The following is an 18,453-nucleotide window of genomic DNA, read 5'->3' on the forward strand; positions in this document are numbered from 1 at the left end:
ATTAAATCACTCCAGATGAAAACTTACCTACTATATTGAAAAAGTATCTAAAAGGGTGTTACAAGGAGGAGAGAGAAAAATTGTTCTCCTTGGCCTCTGATGATAGGATAAGAAGCAATGGGCTTAAATTACAGCAAGGTAGGTTTAAGTTGGACATTAGGAAAAACTTCCTGTCAGGATGGTTAAACATTGGAATAAATTGCCTAGGGAGGTTGTGGAATCTCTTTAAGCTATTTAAGAGCAGGTTTGAAAGAAATCTATCAGGGATGATCTAGATCATGCGTTCCCAAACTGGAGGGTGTGAAGAAATTCCAGAGGGGGGCGCAAGGCAACCCAGCCACACACGCACACACCCGTCAATCCCACCCCAAGTTTTGCTCCTCTTTTTTGGGAGGTGAGGGCGTGAGTACAGGCAGTCCCCGACTTACACGGATCCGACTTATGTCGGATCCGCACTTGCGAACGGGGCTTTCTCGCCCCGGAGCTCGCAGGCAGCAGTCTCGCCACCTCGACCTCCGGGGCGAGAAAAGCTGCTCCCGGTGCCCCTGGTCTGCTGGGGATGGTCTCCAGCAGACAAGGGGCACCAGGAGCAAAGCCGCAGCAGCGGCGGGTTCCCGTGCTTCTGAGGCTTTGCTCTGGCAAAGCCTCAGAGGCGCGGGACCGCGCCGCGGCTGCGGCTTTGCTCTCAGTGTCTCTGGTCTGCTGGAGACGGTCCCCAGCAGACCAGGGACACCGGGAGAAAAGCCGCAGCCGCGGCGGGGTCCCGCACCTCTGAGGCTTTGCCAGAGCAAAGCCTCAGAGGCGCGGCACCCCGCTGCCGCTGTGGCTTTGCTCCCCGTGTCCCTGGTCTGCTGGGGGGAGGGGGGGCAGCTAGTGTGCCTCCCCGCCCCCCCAGCAGACCAGGCTTTTGTTGTGGACCCTGGGGTAGAGCAGCTGGGGCGCTGCCGGTTGGTCCCGCAGTGCCGCTCTGGGCACTACTGGACCAACCCGGCAGCACCCCAGCTGCTCTGCCCCAGGCATCCTGATTCAGCTGCTGCTGGTCAGTTTCAGCAGCGGCTGAATCAGGACGCCTGGGGCAGAGCAGCTGGGGTGTTGCTGGGTTGCTCCAGTAGCGCCGAGGAGCGGTGCTACTGGAGCAACCCGGCAGCACCCCAGCTGCTCTGCCCCAGGCGTCCCCAAGTCAGCCGCTGCTGAAACTGACCAGCGCTGACTACAGGAAGCCCGAGGCAGAGCTGCTCTGCCCCGGGCTTCCTGGAATCAGCCGCTGATCAGTTTCAGCAGCAGCTGACTTGGGGACGCTTGGGGTTCTTAAGTTGAATCTGTATGTAAGTCAGAACTGGCGGTCAGTTTCAGCAGTGGCTGAATCTGGACGCCAGTTCCGACTTACATACAGATTCAACTTAAGAACAAACCTACAGTCCCTATCTTGTACATAACCTGGGGACTGCCTGTATTCTCAAAAATCAAAAAGGGGGCATGATGCCGAAAAGTTTGGGAACCACTGATCTAGATTGTGCTTGGTCCTGCCGTGAGGGCAGGAGTCCAGACTTGATGTCCTCTTGAGATCCCTTCCAGTTCTAGAATTCTATGAAAGTATCTTTCACTTATATAACCAAAGGCTTCCGAATCCAAGAAGGTAGTTAACATAGGATTAATGTTCCACACTCCATCAGCAAAGTTCACAAGCCCTCCCATTTCTTGGAGAACTTCTGCTGTGTCTGGATGGATAAGATTTAACCATCCCTCAGGCCAAAATGTCAACCAGAATCTTATTCATCTTGATTTTCTAACAAAATTATAATTTTTAACAATAAAGATACCTTTGGCTGTGACGCAAACAAGAGATGATTTCAGAGTTAGCTCATTTAAATTACTTTAAAATTGTTCTGATATGGAGGGAACAGATCCAGGAAATTTTTTTATTTTTTGTTTTTATTTTTTTGCATCCTACCACTTAAAAGTTAAGTATAGCAATAGCTACTACCTAAAAACAAAATTTAAAAAGGCACTTTTTTAAACTCACATGGTGAGCTGGCCTTTTAAGATTCTACCTTATCTGTGCCAGCTTTAATCCACCCCCCCGACCCTCCACACACGAAAAGAATGAATAGCATAGGGTTGCCAGATGGTTTCAACAAAAATACCGGACACACTTGACATTACATCACAATCTACATTACGTCTTATTTAGAAAATACCAGACATTTACATATTCTCATTTACTGTATATTTTCTCAATTTTATTCCCAAACAGAAAGCTCAAATACTGGACTGTCCGGTTCAACACCAGACACCTGGCAACCCTAACTATCAGGACCTTGCGATGAGGTGCATGTGACTAAGAACGGGGCTTGCTTTTGGAATATACATTCAGTCAGTGGAAAGACAGATCTAGGAAAGAGATGTCAGAACCACAGAAGAAGGCTGAGGCTGAATAACTCTCCAGAGCTGCTAGGTAGAAGATCTCGGAGAGATAAGGAAGCAGGAACCAAAACCCACTGAGGAGAGTCTCAGAAGGGATCAGATTAAGAACCCTGTGAGTATGAGTTATCCAGGATGGCTTGGGGGAATATAAGGGTTGCTTTGAATTTTAAATTAATAAATCAGACTCCCAAAAGGAGAAAATGATGGAAAAAAATACTTTGTAACATCTGATTAACTGAGGAAGAAAAGGAAAACTAAAGCACTGTCAGGGCTAAATGCAAGACTGGATAAATCCTTGCTACACTTAGAAAAAACTGCTTTCTTCTCTTATGCTGCTTTTGCAACAAAAATTTGAACCTATACCCACAGCAGAACAAGACAAGGATGTAATTCAGGGGTCTCAAACTCCCCGTCTGAAGGCCATTCCTGGCTGAAGCCATTGTACAATCCGGCCTGGAAATCCCGGAGCTGGGGGCATTATCTGTTACCCTAACTAAGCAAATGTTGAAAGACACAAAGCCAAAATGATCCAGAAAAATAGGACGAATCTGGAATAGGATTGATTTTCAGTAAATCTCATTAAAAAAAACAGATAAAATGGAGAAATTTGGAGTAGTGCTCTATTTTGGCATTACCAGGGAAATATATTTTTAATATATTTGCCAGAACTGGGATAAACCCACATAATGAAATCATGGAAAGATGTTCCTGTTATACAACAGCAAAAGTGAGGGTTACACATCAAAATAGTTGGGAGGCATCGCACAAAGATACAAGAGGAAAAAAGAATGACACACAGTCTGTATTTTGGGATTAGTCTTTTACAATAAAATCTGCTAATTTTACCTTTTTCTCTCAGCAGGGAAACTTTTAAAAAGGGCAATTAGCATATTGTACAAAACTAGCATGTGGAGGACCAAGTGCTGGCACAGCACCAAATCCTTATGTTGAGTGACTGCCAGCAGAACTATACACAGTACAAAGACAGAGGGAGCAGGGGATCCAAAAAACTCTCTTCTTCCATTATTATAACAGGACAACCAATGCTACACATGGAGCACTCGAACCACTGCTATCACAGCATTTGCCCCAACATAGTGATGGCTCTGTGAGAACTTTCATTATAAATCAGTTTCAGTAATCAGTTACCTGCACTCCTACCTATCTTCCAGACACCACAGACTTCCTGAGGAATCTACAGAACATCAGTAATCTTCCTGAAAACACCATCATGGCTACCATGGATCTAGAAGCTCTTTACACCAACATTCCATACAAAGATGGTATAGTGAGTCAGCGTGGCCTCCTGCTTACCCAGAGGAGGAAACTCCCACAAAAATCCCATCATCAGCGCTGCCAGAACCACCCAACCCCACCCACAGGAAACAGGAAGTCAGGGCTAGGGGTATAAGAAGAGGCGCGCCAACCTCAGTTAGGGCTGGGCTGCAGAGCAGCGGCTCTACTGCAGTCCCAGCAAAGGAAGGTCCTGCAATGCTGCCCTCAGAGGGAGAACTGGGTGGGATCGCGCATGCCACTGCCAGGCTCTGAGCACTGGCCTACACTGCCACAGCTGCTGCTGTACGTGGATAACTGGACATGGCTGCAGAAGCCAGTGCCCGGACCCTCAAATTTACCCGGACTCCCAGGACTCTTGTGAGGCCCAGCTGAGTGGGCTGGTCCACCTGGACGCTTACCCACACAGAAATCCGAGCCTATGGACACGCTGCCAGTGCCTCCGTCCCCAGCCAACACCGAGGAGCAGCAGCCAAGCCAAGTAGGCCCCCAGAGGGAACAAGGAAGTGGCCCAAAGACAACCAACACTGGGGCAGCTGAAGAAATGGAGGTCAACTGGGCAGCACGCTGCAGCTCAGACTCCCGCTGACTTGCTGACCCAGAAGGCGCGTTACAGCTTGGTGCCCAGTCGACCCAGTGATTGCTGCTAGCACCCTGGGCTGGGACACAGTGGAGCATGTGGGCCTCCACCCCCCTGCCACCCTTTCCCTTGGTTCCTCCTGTGGGGCAAAACCCCTGCACTTGTTGGCTCTCCGCCAGCAAGGAGACCCGACCCTTGGCTCAAGCTGCCCATAGGCTGCAACTTTAAACCTTTTGGACTATTTACTTGTTTAACTATTTGTTTGTTGCCCTGCCTTGAGTGCGGGCCTGGGCGTATAAACTGCCAACTGACTTATTTGAAACAGTGAGACTGATTATTTATTGTCCAACCCCGAATGAGGGTGTGGCCTCTAGACTGCCACCTGGGTTACCAGAGACTGCTTGACTGTTTGTTTGCTGCCCCACCCCGCACAAGGGTGAGGCCTCTAGAACTGATATTCGGCCTGCAGCCAGGCCTGAGGCCCTGAACTCTGGTGGCCCATAGGGCATCAGCATGGCCTCCCGCTGGCACAAACTACTACAGATGGATTTCAGGCGATCAGGAACACCACCCTGATGACAACACTGCACACCTGATTACAGAGCTCTGTGACTTTGTCCTCACTCAGAACTACTTCCGATTCAGAGACAATTTGTATCTTCAAGTCAGCGGCATAGCCATGGGCACCCGCATAGAATCATAGAACCATAGAACTGGAAGAGACCTCAGAAGGTCATCAAGTCCAGCCTCCTGCTCTAGGCAGGACCAATTCCAACTAAATCAACCCAGCCAGGGCTTTGTCAAGCTGAGACTTAAACACCTCTAGGGATGGAGACTCCACTACTTCCCTAGGCAACCCATTCCAGTGCTTCACCACCCTCCTAGTGAAATAGTTTTTCCTAATATCCAACCTGGACCTCTCCCACCACAACTTGAGACCATTGCTCCTTGTTCTGCCATCTGTCACTACTGAGAACAGCCTCTCTCCATCCTCTTTGGACCCTCCCTTCAGGAAGTTGAAGGCTGCTATCAAATCCCCCCTCACTCTTCGCTTCTGCAGACTAAACAGACCCAAGTCCCTCAGTCTCTCCTCATAAGTCATATGCTCCAGCCCCCTAATCATTTTGGTTGCCCTCCGCTGGACCCTCTCCAATGCGTCCACATCCTTTTTGTAGTGGGGGGCCCAGAACTGAACACAATACTCCAGATGCGGCCTCACCAAAGCTGAATAAAGGGGAATGATGACATCTCTGGATCTGCTGGCAATGCTCCTCCTTAATGCAACCTAATATGCCATTAGCCTTCTTGGCTACAAGGGCACACTGTTGACTCATATCTAGCTTCTCATCCACTGTAACCCCCAGGTCCTTTTCTGCAGAACTACTACTTAACCAGTTGGTCCCCAGCTTGTAACTATGCTTGGGATTCTTCCGTCCCAAGTGCAGGACTCTACACTTGTCCTTGTTGAACCTCATCAAATTTCTTGTGGCCCAATCCTCCAATTTGTCTAAGTCATTCTGTACCCTATCTCTGCCCTTAAGCGTATCTACCTCTCCCCCCAGCTTAGTGTCATCCGCAAACTTGCTGAGGGTGCAATCCATCTCCTCATCCAGATCATTAATAAAGATATTGAACAAAACCGGTCCTAGAACCGAACCTTGGGGCACTCCGCTAGAAACCGACCGCCATCCTGACATTGAGCCATTGATCACTACCCGCTGGACCCGGCCTTCTAGCCATCTTTCTATCCATCCTACCGTCCATTTATCCAATACACATTCCCTTAACTTGCTGGCAAGAATATTATGGGAGACTGTATCAAAAGCTATGCTAAAGACAAGGTATATAACATCCACTGACTTCCCCATGTCCACCAAGCCAGTTACCTCATCATAGAAGCTAATCAGATTGGTCAGGCACGACTTGCCCTTTGTGAATCCATGCTGACTATTCCTAATCACTTTCCTCTCATCCAAGTGCCTCAATATGGATTCCTTAAGGAACCCTTCCATGATTTTTCCAGGAACCGAGGTAAGACTGACCGGCCTATAGTTCCCTGGATCATCCTTCTTCCCTTTTTTTTTTTGCATGGCCCTACAATATGCCAACGTCTTTATGGCTGACCTTGAACAACGTTTCCTCAGCTCTCACCCCCTAACACCATTACTCTACTTATGCTACATTGATGACATCTTCATCATATGAACCCACAGTAAAAACACCCCACCATCAACCTCAGCCTGGATCAATCCACTCGAGAAATCCACTTCCTTGACACTATAGTACAATTAAACAATGGACGAATTTCCACCACCCTATTCCAAAAACTTACCGACTGCTACACTTACCTTCATGCCTCTAGCTTTCATTCCAGACACATTTCTCAATCTATTATTTACAGCTAAGCCCTAAAATACAACCAGATTTGCTCCAATCCCACAGATAGAGACAAATACCTACAGGATCAATATAGAGCATTCTTAAAACTGAAATATCCACCCAGAGAAGTGAAAAAACAGATCAACAGAGCCAAAAGAGTACCCAGACATGAACTACTTCAAGACAGGCCCAAAAGAGAAAACAACAGAATTCCACTTATCATCTATAGCCCACAACTTAAATCCCTCCAACACATTATCCACAATCTACAACCTATCCTGGAAAATGACCCCTCACTTTCAGAGGCCTTGGGAACAAATTCTTTCCAGTAACCACGCAACATACCTCCATCATAATCACCCAGGAACACCCCCCCCCCCCCCCCCCCCGCAATCACCCCCCGGTGCAAACTCTGCCCACACATCTACACAAGTGATTTCATCACTGGACCCAACATCATCACTCACTACATCAGGGGCTCTTTTAACTGCATATCCACTAATGTGATTTATGCCATCAAATGCTAGCAATGACTCACTGCCATGTACATTGCTCAAACTGGACAGTCTTTACGGGAAAAAATTAATGGACACAAATCAAATATCCGTAAAGGCAATACACAGAAACCTGTTGGAGAACACTTTAACCTGCCTGGGCATTCATTAACGGATCTCCAAGTCACTGTGTTGTTTCAAGCCAATACCACAAGCCAAATACACAAGGAAGGGTTGGAACTTCATTTACAAGTTTAATTCTTACGCTAATGGAATGAACAGCGACATCGGATGGCTCGAACACTACCTTCCACAAACAATCAAACAATGAAGGTGCCAATTGTTCTTATCAGCCTCTTGTAACTACTTGAACAATGTACTCACTGTCTCCTTCCCCCTTTCCCTACCCCTCCCCGCCCCCGTTTTCCCTTATTTATTCTTGGATCTGGACTTCTGAGACTCCAGTCATCTGAAGAAGTGGGTTGTACGCACAAAAGCTCATGATACCACCTACATCGGTGTTTCTTAAACTGTGTTCCATGGCACGACGCTGTGCCGCGGAGAACAACAGAATTCAAAATGGCTGCCCTTAAAGGGGCAGGCGACTTTTTTTCTCAGTGACTTTCCCCCAACCCTTTTTTCCCCCCTCAATAATTCCCCTCCCGATACTTTTTTTTTTTTTTAAATACTCAACCAAAAACCGTTAGTGTTCCTCATAAAAAAAATTATTGTTTGGTGTTCCTCGGTCTTAAAAAGTTTAAGAAACACTGATCTACATGTTTTGTTAGTCTTTAAAGTATGACTAGACTTTTCTTTTCTTTTTAAAGTTTTTCCCTGTATAGTTAATTTCAATGTTCATATGCCTTCTTTACACCTAGCCATGGGACTAGATGGTACAACCGCATCTGCCAAGCAGAGGAAGCAGTACAAACACATCCTCGGTGCTACTCCTTTTTCATCTCCCCAGTGCTAACTCTTTTGCAGCACCCCAACCAGCAACCACTGGAGAAGAATAGTCTGAAAACCTACAGATTGTAAGCCATCTCCATCAGTCTAATCTGCTAAAGTGTACCTTATCGGATGAAATGAGGAGAAATTAGAACCCTCTCCACTCCTGCACGTAGTTGTGCAGAAAAAAATATGCCTGCCTGTTACTGAACAAGCAGAGTGATTTCAAAGGATTTGGAAAGGAAGGCACAAGAGAGAGACAATAATTGGTACACAAGTTGAGAACTTAGAATAAAATGTAATGTATGTATTGAACTGCCGCATCAAACCAGGTCAACACCTAGCCAATACATCAAAAGTGCTTTTTAAACAAATGTAATAACTACCTAGAATGGGGGATGGGGAACCTTTGTTGGGTTGGGGGCTGCTGACCCCCACAAAAAAAATCAGTCAGGGGCCACAAACAAGTGAGAAGCAGAAAAAAACACCTCACTATGGGGGCCTAACCTAATAGATTTAGTGTGTTCCAGCTCCGTGGTTCCCCACACCGGGCCTAAAGCTACCCCTGCCAGCCTACTCCGTTTAAATGCATTTATTCCAGCATGACTGGTCATGACAAAGTATTTTTTAAATTTTGACTTTTTTATTGGCACTGATGGCACATGTCCTAAAGCAAAAAAAAACCCACCTCTGAAATGACACTTTTGGAAACATATCTATTACACATGGGTGAGCACTGTATTATAATGACCAGCACATACACATGTGTGGACACACACAATTTCCAAGCGCAATAGTTCAGGCTGACATTCCATCCTTTGTTTGTGTTACTGTGCTAGTTGTGTTTCTTAGCTTCTCAATTTGTGTCACAATCCAAAGATTACTGAAGCCTACTTTTGAGTTTAAAAGATAGTAAAACAGCAGTCTGGAGCTACATGTATCTCAAGAACAAACAAACAAACAAAACCCGCAAGCCTTCTAGTTCACTGAGTTCCTAGGAAGAACACAGAACCTTACTCTGGCTGCCCTAGACAATTTAGCTTGTCTCCCCCATGGCCTCCCAGCTTAACTAACGGGAAACTCTCCAGCAAACCCTAAATAAAAATGCTTTTTATACCTCTTTAAAAATGCCTTAAATTCTCTATATATTTAGTAAGACTTTTTACTTCTTTAAAATGTCCCTTGTTGCTTCTTTAGATAAAGTTCCAGTGATGTATTACAACAGTAATGCAGGACTGCAAAGCAATGGGCTACCCAGACAAATACTAAATCTTATTTTCCTCTTTGCTTAGAAGAAGCAGAAAACCCTCTGGCAAGCCAGAGCTCTTGATACTTCTCTGTCCTCTTACTGGAAACCTTGCCCAAACTACCCTAAATGTGTTTTAAATGTGAGGGCCGCCGCAGCAAGCTAGCAAGTGTGGCAGTCACTGTTAACAGAGAAAAGCAGGGTGACTGAGCATTCTACCACTCTTGTCCTCCGGGACAGAACACAACTGTCTATTAAACAACAAAACATTACTGATCTGTTAACTAAGTCCCTCAGAAAGAAAGTAAAAAAGATTCTCATTCTTCAGATTTAGAGTCCAAAAACAATAATACAAAGCTGAAGAGCTGGGAAGCTTACATCTACCCTTTGCTTGATCACAGCCTAATGCAAAGAGATTATTTTTCATAGCATCAGAGCAACCTCTCTCACATAATTAGGCTAGGAAGGATTAGATTTTATCAGTAAATAACAGTAAACATCAATTTCACAGTACACACAAAAGAATATTTCCATCTCCAATAACTAAATGTATAGAAAGGCGAAGAAAAATGCTGCTTATTAACTTATTAGCTTTTGAATTAAGGATATTTTATTTTGTATATTTAACATTTGATCTAGACATTTTGTTTTTAATGGTTACAAAGCTGTACATTTTTGAATCTCAGGGTCTACTATCATTAAATAATCGTCAACACTCACACAACTGTGAAAATTTTAATCCATAGAATTGGAAAAAATCATTAAAATCCATTATTTTGAACAACTAAAAATACATTTTTTTAAATTCAAAAAAATCTTACATGTTCAAAAATAAACACCGATATACACTGAAATAATAAAAATATAAAAATCTAACTCTTCAAAACTTACTTATAATGCATTCTGTAGATTCTCCAATTTAGTGTGCACGGCTTTTAAATTATGATAAAAAACTGCCATTTATAAAACTACCGTAGTTCAATTCATGTTTAAAGAAGCTGAACAGATTCCTCAATGAGAAGAAGGCTTGGACTTCTGTAAAACCTTTCAACTGGACAGAAGAACTTTGAATCTCCAGTAGAGAAGTGAATTTTTAACTCATTAACTGGTAGGGGCTGGAGCAGCTCCCTGCCTGCTCCAGCCCACTACAGACAGGGGCCGGAGCAGCCCTTGCCTGTGGGACATCCTGGTCTGCCACAGTTAGGGGCTGCTCTGGCATTCCAGCTAGAGCTGCCTCTGTCCATGGTGGCTTAAGGCACCATGCAGACAGGGGCTATTCCAGCCTTGCCAGTGCAGCCCCTATCTGTGGTGGGGGGAGGAGCACTCCAGCCCAGCAGTGAACCAGAAGGCCAGTCTAGCTCAGCTGGAGCGCTCCTCCCCACCCCAAACTGCCTCCCCTTTAAACTATTAACCAGTTAAATAATATGTTTAACCAGTTAACCAATTAAATGGGATTTTACATCCCTAACCTCCAGTCTAAGTAGAGGTTAAAAGTTTACATAAGGAAAAGACAATTAACTTAAATAAAAAGGCAAAATTCTTGCAGTAAATAATGCATGTGATGCACAGAAGCACGACCTCCTGCAAAACAATGATTGATTTAGTCACTTTAATAAGGTTTTAGGCTACGTCTACACTGGCATGATTTTGTGCAAATACTTTTAACGCAAAAGTTTTTACATTAAAAGTATTTGCGCAAAAGCATCCATGCCAGTGTAGACGCTCTCTTGTGCAAGAAACCTCCGATGGCCATTTTAAACATCAGGCTTTCTTGCACAAGAAATTGATGTTGCCTGTCTACACTGGCCTCTTGCGCAAGAAGACTTATCCCTGAGCGGGAGCATCAGATTATTTGCACAAGAAGCACTTATTTCATACATTAGAATGTCAGTGTTCTTGCGCAAGTACTCACGGCCAGTGTAGACAGGTGGCAAGATTTTGCGCAAAAGCAACTGCTTTTGCACAAAATCTTGCCAACGTAGACACAGCCCTAGGCTACGTCTAGACTGGCATGATTTTCCGGAAATGCTTTTAACGGAAAAGTTTTAAGTTTAAGCACTTTTTGCAGAAAAGCGTCCATGCCAATCTAGACGTGCTTTTGCGCAAAAAAGCCCCGATCGCCATTTTCGCGATCAGGGCTTTTTTGCGCAAAACAAATCTCAGCTGTCTACACTGGCCCTTTTGCGCAAACGTTTTGCACAAAAGGGACTTTTGCCCGAACGGGAACAGCATAGTATTTCCGCAAAAAGCACTGATTTCTTACAGTAGGAAGTCAGTTCTTTTGCGGAAATTCAAGCGGCCAGTGTAGATAGCTGGCAAGTTTTTCCGGAAAAGCGGCTGATTTTCCGGAAAAACTGGCCAGTCTAGACACTGCATTAGTGTTTCAGGTCATTTGAAAGCTACCCCACCTCAACAAGAGTTCTATTTCCATACTTTCAAAATACTTCTAATTTCCAAATTACCATACAGAAACTTAGAGATCCAGTCCAAAGTCAACAATAACATGCTTTCAAACTTACCTAGGTAGCTCTTACTGTTGTGGAAAGTTGACTGGCTCTGCATTTCCTTCCCTGCAGAGATCATGAGGGATAGTACAAGAAGCAATGGCTTAAATTGCAGCAAGGGAGGTTTATGTTGGACATTAGGAAACACTTCCTAATTGTCAGGGTAGTTAAATGGGGTAGGAGGTTGTAAAATGTCCATCATTGGATTTTTAAGAGCACATTAGACAAACACCTATTAGGAATGATCTTGGATGGTGCTTGGTCCTGCCATGAGTGCAGAAGACTGGACTTGATGACCTCTAGGGTCCCTTCCAGTTATAGTATCTATGTATATACAATGCCAGAGGACTGAAGCTTGTAAATTCCGCAGCACCCCGCTGAAGAAGAGCTCTGCTTCTGCAGAACCAACAACACGATATACAACTAGAGCTTCAGTGACACCTCAGCGGACATATCCAGCATTGACATGAGAGAGATTAGTTCACTGAGATTCAGATAACAGATTATACTTTACAAAAAAATATTTTTGGAAATTAACTTTTTGAAAAAAAATCAAAATTCTAGCTGACTGGCTACTGCTTTGAAAATGACACTTCAACTCTAGGATTTGTATGAAATTAACCAAAATACTCTTTACAAATGAAGATTTATTTTCTAAAAACTATTTTTAGGCAAATACAAGCAAAAGAAGTTGGATTGCTTGTGCTTAGACAATAACATACATTCTCAGCTAGTTCAGTGTTGTATGGAAATGCCACCACTAGAAAATGAAATTAGTTTAAGGCTTTCAAAGCATGTGTCTTGCCATACAACTAGATAAGGCCAGGTCTGTACTAGAAAGTTGTGTCAATACAGGAATACTCTGCTAGTGCAGATGCACCTCTTACTGCTGTTTTAGTTTACACTGTTTTGGAGAGCAAAGCAAGCTATAGCAACAAAAGCATTTTTATGCCAGTATAACTGTGTCTACCTGAACTTTTGCAAATAAAGAAATGCTGCACAAAAGTCACACATCTAGCTGTTGCTGTAGCAGCAAAAGTTAATGCACTAGACTTGGCCTAAGAAGTTTCATTAGCTCAGGGAAGAACAGTGGTTTTGTACATAAGTCAGAAGAGAATTCCTGAGAAGTTAAAGCAGATCTATTTGCATGCACACACAGATGTACACACCAGCTGAGAACAAAAGTGAGGAATTTCTTAATTTAAAACATCTGGCAAAAGGTTCATCCTTAACAAGTCCAGTTTTTGGACTTTTATTTTTTCAAGGGGAAATGGTACATTGTTGATTTGGGCTGGGAAGGTAGGAGTGTGAAATGAGAAGCTGAAGCATGTTTTCCCCCCTTTATTGAAGTTCTACATCACACTACTAGAGCTAATGCAAACAGGAAGATCATAAAAGAACATAATGAAAGTCTTGCACACTGGGGCTAAGGGACTGGTTTCAGTTACTGAATATAGCTTTGGAGGCACACCACACAACAGTGAGTAACTCCACAGTATTACACCACTATATATTATGGCTTAATGCTTTTTCTGTACATCTCTTCAGTCTTATTCCAGTCTGCAGCCTCATGTATTGTACTCTATCTAGTATAAAGGTTTATAAGATTAAAATTCGCCTCTACTAAGCGTATCAACATGCATTTTCTTAAATTGATGTACAGTAGAACACACACGATACAAACAGCTGTAAAGCAAAAACTTAAAAAACAGTGAATAGTCCTTCAGCAATTGTTGTAATGCATACTTTCAAGAGCCTAGAGTTAGAATTACTCATATTTTCAACTAGCAACAGGATACCCTGTTGCCCATTATCTCAGCTCTGTGAGAAAATGGGAGAAAAACCAGCTAATTTGTGAAAAACCTTTCACAGGCTCTTCTTTTACCTCTGGTATATTCACTAACCTCATCCAGAAAACTGAAATGCACTCCATCCTAGTGATGTGTACAGATATATTTTTGTACCACAGCCTTGTGTTATATTTAATATAATTCAGGATTTTTTATAGATAACATTGGTTACTCTACTCCACTGCTGTTTGAGACTAAGGTCAAGGAAGAAAGACTCAGAGTGCTCTTTTCATGCACTGTTAGCTCCAGGCACAAAGGGGCCTTCTGCATCACAGTAAGGGGTTTTCAGCAGCAGGAATATTTGCTATCAAAGAAAAGTGAAAATACAAATCGTTCAAAGCAGCCATGGTGGAAAAGATGCTGCATCCAGAACAACATACACTATGTTTTGTACAAAGCAGAATGCCACAAGTACTGTGGCAAAGACAAATTTGCCTTAAAGACCGGTCAAATACTGGCTATGGTGAGAAAAATCCCTTGTGAACTAGTTTCATAGTGATTCTTAAATCCCCATTTAGTGTGGCTATTATATTACAATTGTTTATTTTCATATTACTGTTTAGTATCTATTTAGGTTGTGAATTCTTCTGGTGTACCTCTGCTATATATATGTGTTTCTATATTAAGACAATAGTGAAGCAGAGTTAATGTTAACCATTTTGTCACCTTGAAAATCAGAAGAAATTATATATAAAATTGTGTTTTGAGAATTTCATAGATATTACTTAAACCAAATTATGTGCTCCAAAGCAAAACAGCATTATGCACATCAAATTGAGTAAATAATTTGCCACCAATCATACACCTAGACCAACCTGGCATCCTAACTTGCTTAAGCTACTTTAGTTTGAGCCCCTTTTTACTCAAAGGTTCAAGGTAATACAGGTTAGCAGGTTCTGAACACATCAGATTTACACAGACTGGTAAATATATTAGAACTTTCCAACATGCTGATGTACCAAACTTGTGTTCATCTGGTCTAAGAATGCTTTGTAATTTCTTCCAAGAAGACCAATACACACATTCCAATTGAGATTGAAGTTTAAAATTCCTATTAGAGTAGTTTTTATGTAATTAGATTGGAATAAATGTGCAACAGTACCATTGCAGAAAACTTCAAAGCAGTTATACTGCAGAAATCACAACCCATTTCTATGTGCCCACAAGAAGAAAGAATAGCTCTCTGGAGGATAAGAGTATATTAGTCTCTGTATGTAATAGATTTTATTGACCATATGGAACGGATATAAAAATTGTGTTGCAGTGGGTAGTCTTGGATTTGAGACAGGAATGTGACACACAAAATACAGTTTCTGTAAAATGCCTGGCTGCTTTCTGGAAGCCTTTGCAATCAGAAAAACCTAAAACATTTACCTGATTGAGTCACTGATGAGTCCCAGTTCAAAGCAAAATCTGAAGATTCACCCTCTTCGACTGAAAGAGAACAAAATACAGTTTGTAATTTCTAAATAAAATGAAAAGCACGAGATAATTAAAGTCCTATATGCTATTAAAATGTTATAACAGATTTCTGCACCAATGAAGATTATTTTCCATAAAAAAAATTTTAGGATAATAATTTAGTGAAGTTTTTATCCAACATTTTCAACTTGACTACTAAATTTGTGCTTGGATATTTTGCCCCATGTACAAATACTCACATATGCATGTGCAAATTTGGAAGAGTTTTAATGTATTGTAGATGTGCAGAGTTAGGGAGTTAGTGCACACAAAACTGCAAAACTGTGGCTGCAATTTTGAGAATTTCACTCTAACATATCATAACAAACATATGTTTCATTAAAACAATATAAACTAACCATACAAAACAAAGAACTGAAAAAAATTATAACGTAAAAACGTATGACATTTTTAAAAGTTTGGCATGCAAAATACTATACACTATACATAGATGTGTTTTGTAAGAATGATAAGAGGTGGGTGGGTAATTGATAATCATGTAGTCAATACACCTTGTATCAACTACATGATTAGTTGATAAGGCTCTGTAGTTTAAATGTGATAGGAGCAGTGCTTTTTTTTGTGACGGTACTGCCCAGAACGGCATACCATCACCTATTTTCCCAGCCCATAGAAAGGGAATGGAAATTCCCTCTGCGTGTACTGGCACCTGTTGTCCCGGGGTGGCTCAGCTCCCGACGGAAGCCAGATTGGGACTCACGGCGTTTGTTTTTCCTTCTCCTAACACAGCACTGTGGCTCTTAAAGGGGCCGTAACTGCATTCCGGCCCCCAGTGCGTGGGTGTTTTTTGTTTTGCTCAACAAGTTTTCCCCAGAGTACCGGCACTTTTTTCTTACAAAAAAAGTACTGGGTAGGAGCCAGGCGCACAAGTAACCTACTACATTTAAATTGCAGAGGCACCGGATGTGGCCCCCTCTTGCTTGATGTCACTCTGTGTGGCAGAGTCACTGGGCCCTGAACCCCCATCTACAGCCAAATGTGACTTTCAGCCAGATAAGACACTTCTGCCATCCCCATCTTGCACTTCCCAACCTTTATAGTCAACCCAGGCCCCTGTAGCTGGTTCAACACTTGGCTGACATGGGACACACAGTCCTCCCAGGTCTGGCTAAAAACCCAAATATCGGCACTATTAGCCAGAGAAAAGCTCTCCAACCCCCTCAGCAGCTGGTCCACCAGGTGCTGGAATGTGGCAGGCACCCCCTTGAGCCTGAAAGGCAGGACCAGGAACTCAGAGCTCTGACGGGGTGATAAATGCCAATTTCAGCCTGGCATCTGGGTCCAGCAGCACCTGCCAAAAGCCCTTAGTGAGGGCCATGGTGGTGAGTTCCCCCCAACTTGTCTAGGAGCTCGTCAGGCGTAGGCATGGGATAGGCATTAGACACGGTGATGGCACTGAGCTTCTGATAGTCCATGCAGAATCAGATCGACCCGTCCTTCTTGGGGACCAGCACTGAGGAAGGCCCAGTGGCTGGAGGGTGGTTGGATCAACCCCTAGAGCCAGCATGTCCTGGACTTCTCTTTCTAGGTCCTGGGCCATCTTCCCCGTGGCTCTGAACGGAAAGCAACACATGGCGGGGGGAAGTGTTTGCTCATCTCTATCTGGTATGCAGCCAGCCTAGTGAGACCGGGCTTATTGGAATACAGTTGCTGGTGAGAATGCAGCATCTCTCTGATCTCTGTCTGCTGGGCCAGAGTTAGCTGGTCAGAGAAGGGAATAGATTCCAGCAGAGTCAGCCCTGGTTCCAGGGAACAGCTCCACCAAGGGGGGTCATCTCCCTGCCCCTCCCAGTTCCTGCATGTGTCCAGCACCAAATTCTCTCTGCACCAGTATGGTTTCATCATACTGACATGGTACACGCGGTGGCTGTGCACCCAGTTGGACAGTTCCACCACATAATTCACATCATCCAGCTGCTTGACAACTTTAAAAGGGCCATCCCAGGATGCTTGCAGCTTGTTCTTCCGCAAGGGAATAAGAACCATCACCAAGTCCCCTGTGGTGTAAGTGTGTGCGTGCGTTGCGGTAATATCAGACCTTCCTCTTCCCTTGAACACTGCCAGGTTTTCTCTGGCCAGGCCCATGAGCTCAGTGAGATTTTTCTCACAAAGTCAATATGTACTCCAGCACTGATTCTCCATCCCCCTCCCATTCATCTCTCAACAAGTCCAGAGATCCCCACACCCTTCTCCCATACACAGGAGCGGCCCTACACAAGCTGCCAGCAACTGGCGCCCTAGGCAAAACATGCGATCACCGCACAATCGGTGCTCCCGCCCTCAACAGCTGTTTATCTTGGCGCTCTAAGCAATCGCCTAGTTCGCCTGTATTGATGGGCTGCCACTGCCCATACAATTGCTCAAATGGAGTCCTCTGGACTCTTGGGGCACCTCTCTGTATGCAAATAGCAGGTGGGGTAAGTATGTGTCCCGGTGCTGGTGCATAAAGGTCTTTAGCATTTGCTTTAGTGTCCCATTGAACCTCTCCACCATCTCGTTGGACTGTGGGTGATACGCTGGGGCCCAGGTGTGCCGGACCCCACATTTCTCCCACAAGTACCAGAGCAGGGCTGACATGAAGTTGGATCCCTGGTCTGTAAGGACCTCCTTGGGAAACCCCACTCTGTTGAAAATGGTCAGCAGCGCATCAGCCACAGTGTCTGCCTTGATAGAGGACAGAGACATGGCCTCAGGGTAGCAGGTAGCATAATCCACCAAGACGAGAATGTATTTTTTCTTCCCCAACCGGGTTGCCTTGCTGAAGGGTCCCACAATATTCATCACCACTTTCTGGAAAGGCTCCTCTATGATGTCCTGAGCTTTTTCCACTCTCTAGCAGGAATTGCAGGACCGGTAAGATCATTGGACAGCAGTAAAGACCCCAGACTAGTAAAGGTTCTATAGCAGCCTCTGCCTGGTGTGCTGAATCCCCTGGTGTCTCAAGAACAGGATGTCATGGGCCAGGTACAGCAGCCTGTTGCAGTAGTTTTGGGGAACCACCAGCTGCCACCGGACCCCCTCACAACTCTCCCTGGAAGGGACCAATCCCGAGACAGTAATCCCTTCTCCCACAGGAACCTCTCCTGGCAGCCCTCCCCCAGGGATTTGAGCTGCACTGTGGTCAGCTGGTCCCTCAGCTTCTGCATAAAGGAAGGATCTTTCTACAACCCGGCCTGGAATTCAGTAGCTGCGGAAGGGATGGGGACCTATTCTCTCTCACTGTCTGTGTCTAGAGACCCAGCCCTGCTGAGCA

General features: G+C 44.3%; 1 protein-coding gene across 6 annotated transcripts in view; it reads right to left on the minus strand.

The window, feature by feature from the left end:
* The window catches only part of ZNF423 (zinc finger protein 423), a 375,707-nt gene that overhangs the window by 274,743 nt on the left and 82,511 nt on the right, over positions 1 to 18,453 (minus strand). For 5 of the 6 annotated variants that reach the window (XM_075940237.1, XM_075940232.1, XM_075940234.1 and 2 more), the window contains exon 2: positions 15,093 to 15,152. The exons of the other annotated variant lie outside the window; for it this stretch is intronic. In XM_075940237.1, coding sequence (XP_075796352.1) covers positions 15,093 to 15,152 — 60 coding nt within the window. The remainder of the gene's footprint in view (positions 1 to 15,092; positions 15,153 to 18,453) is intronic. 6 annotated transcript variants of the gene reach the window in all.

This window comes from Pelodiscus sinensis, chromosome 12 (genome assembly GCF_049634645.1).
Source record: "Pelodiscus sinensis isolate JC-2024 chromosome 12, ASM4963464v1, whole genome shotgun sequence".
In the NCBI taxonomy this organism is placed as follows: domain Eukaryota; kingdom Metazoa; phylum Chordata; order Testudines; family Trionychidae; genus Pelodiscus; species Pelodiscus sinensis.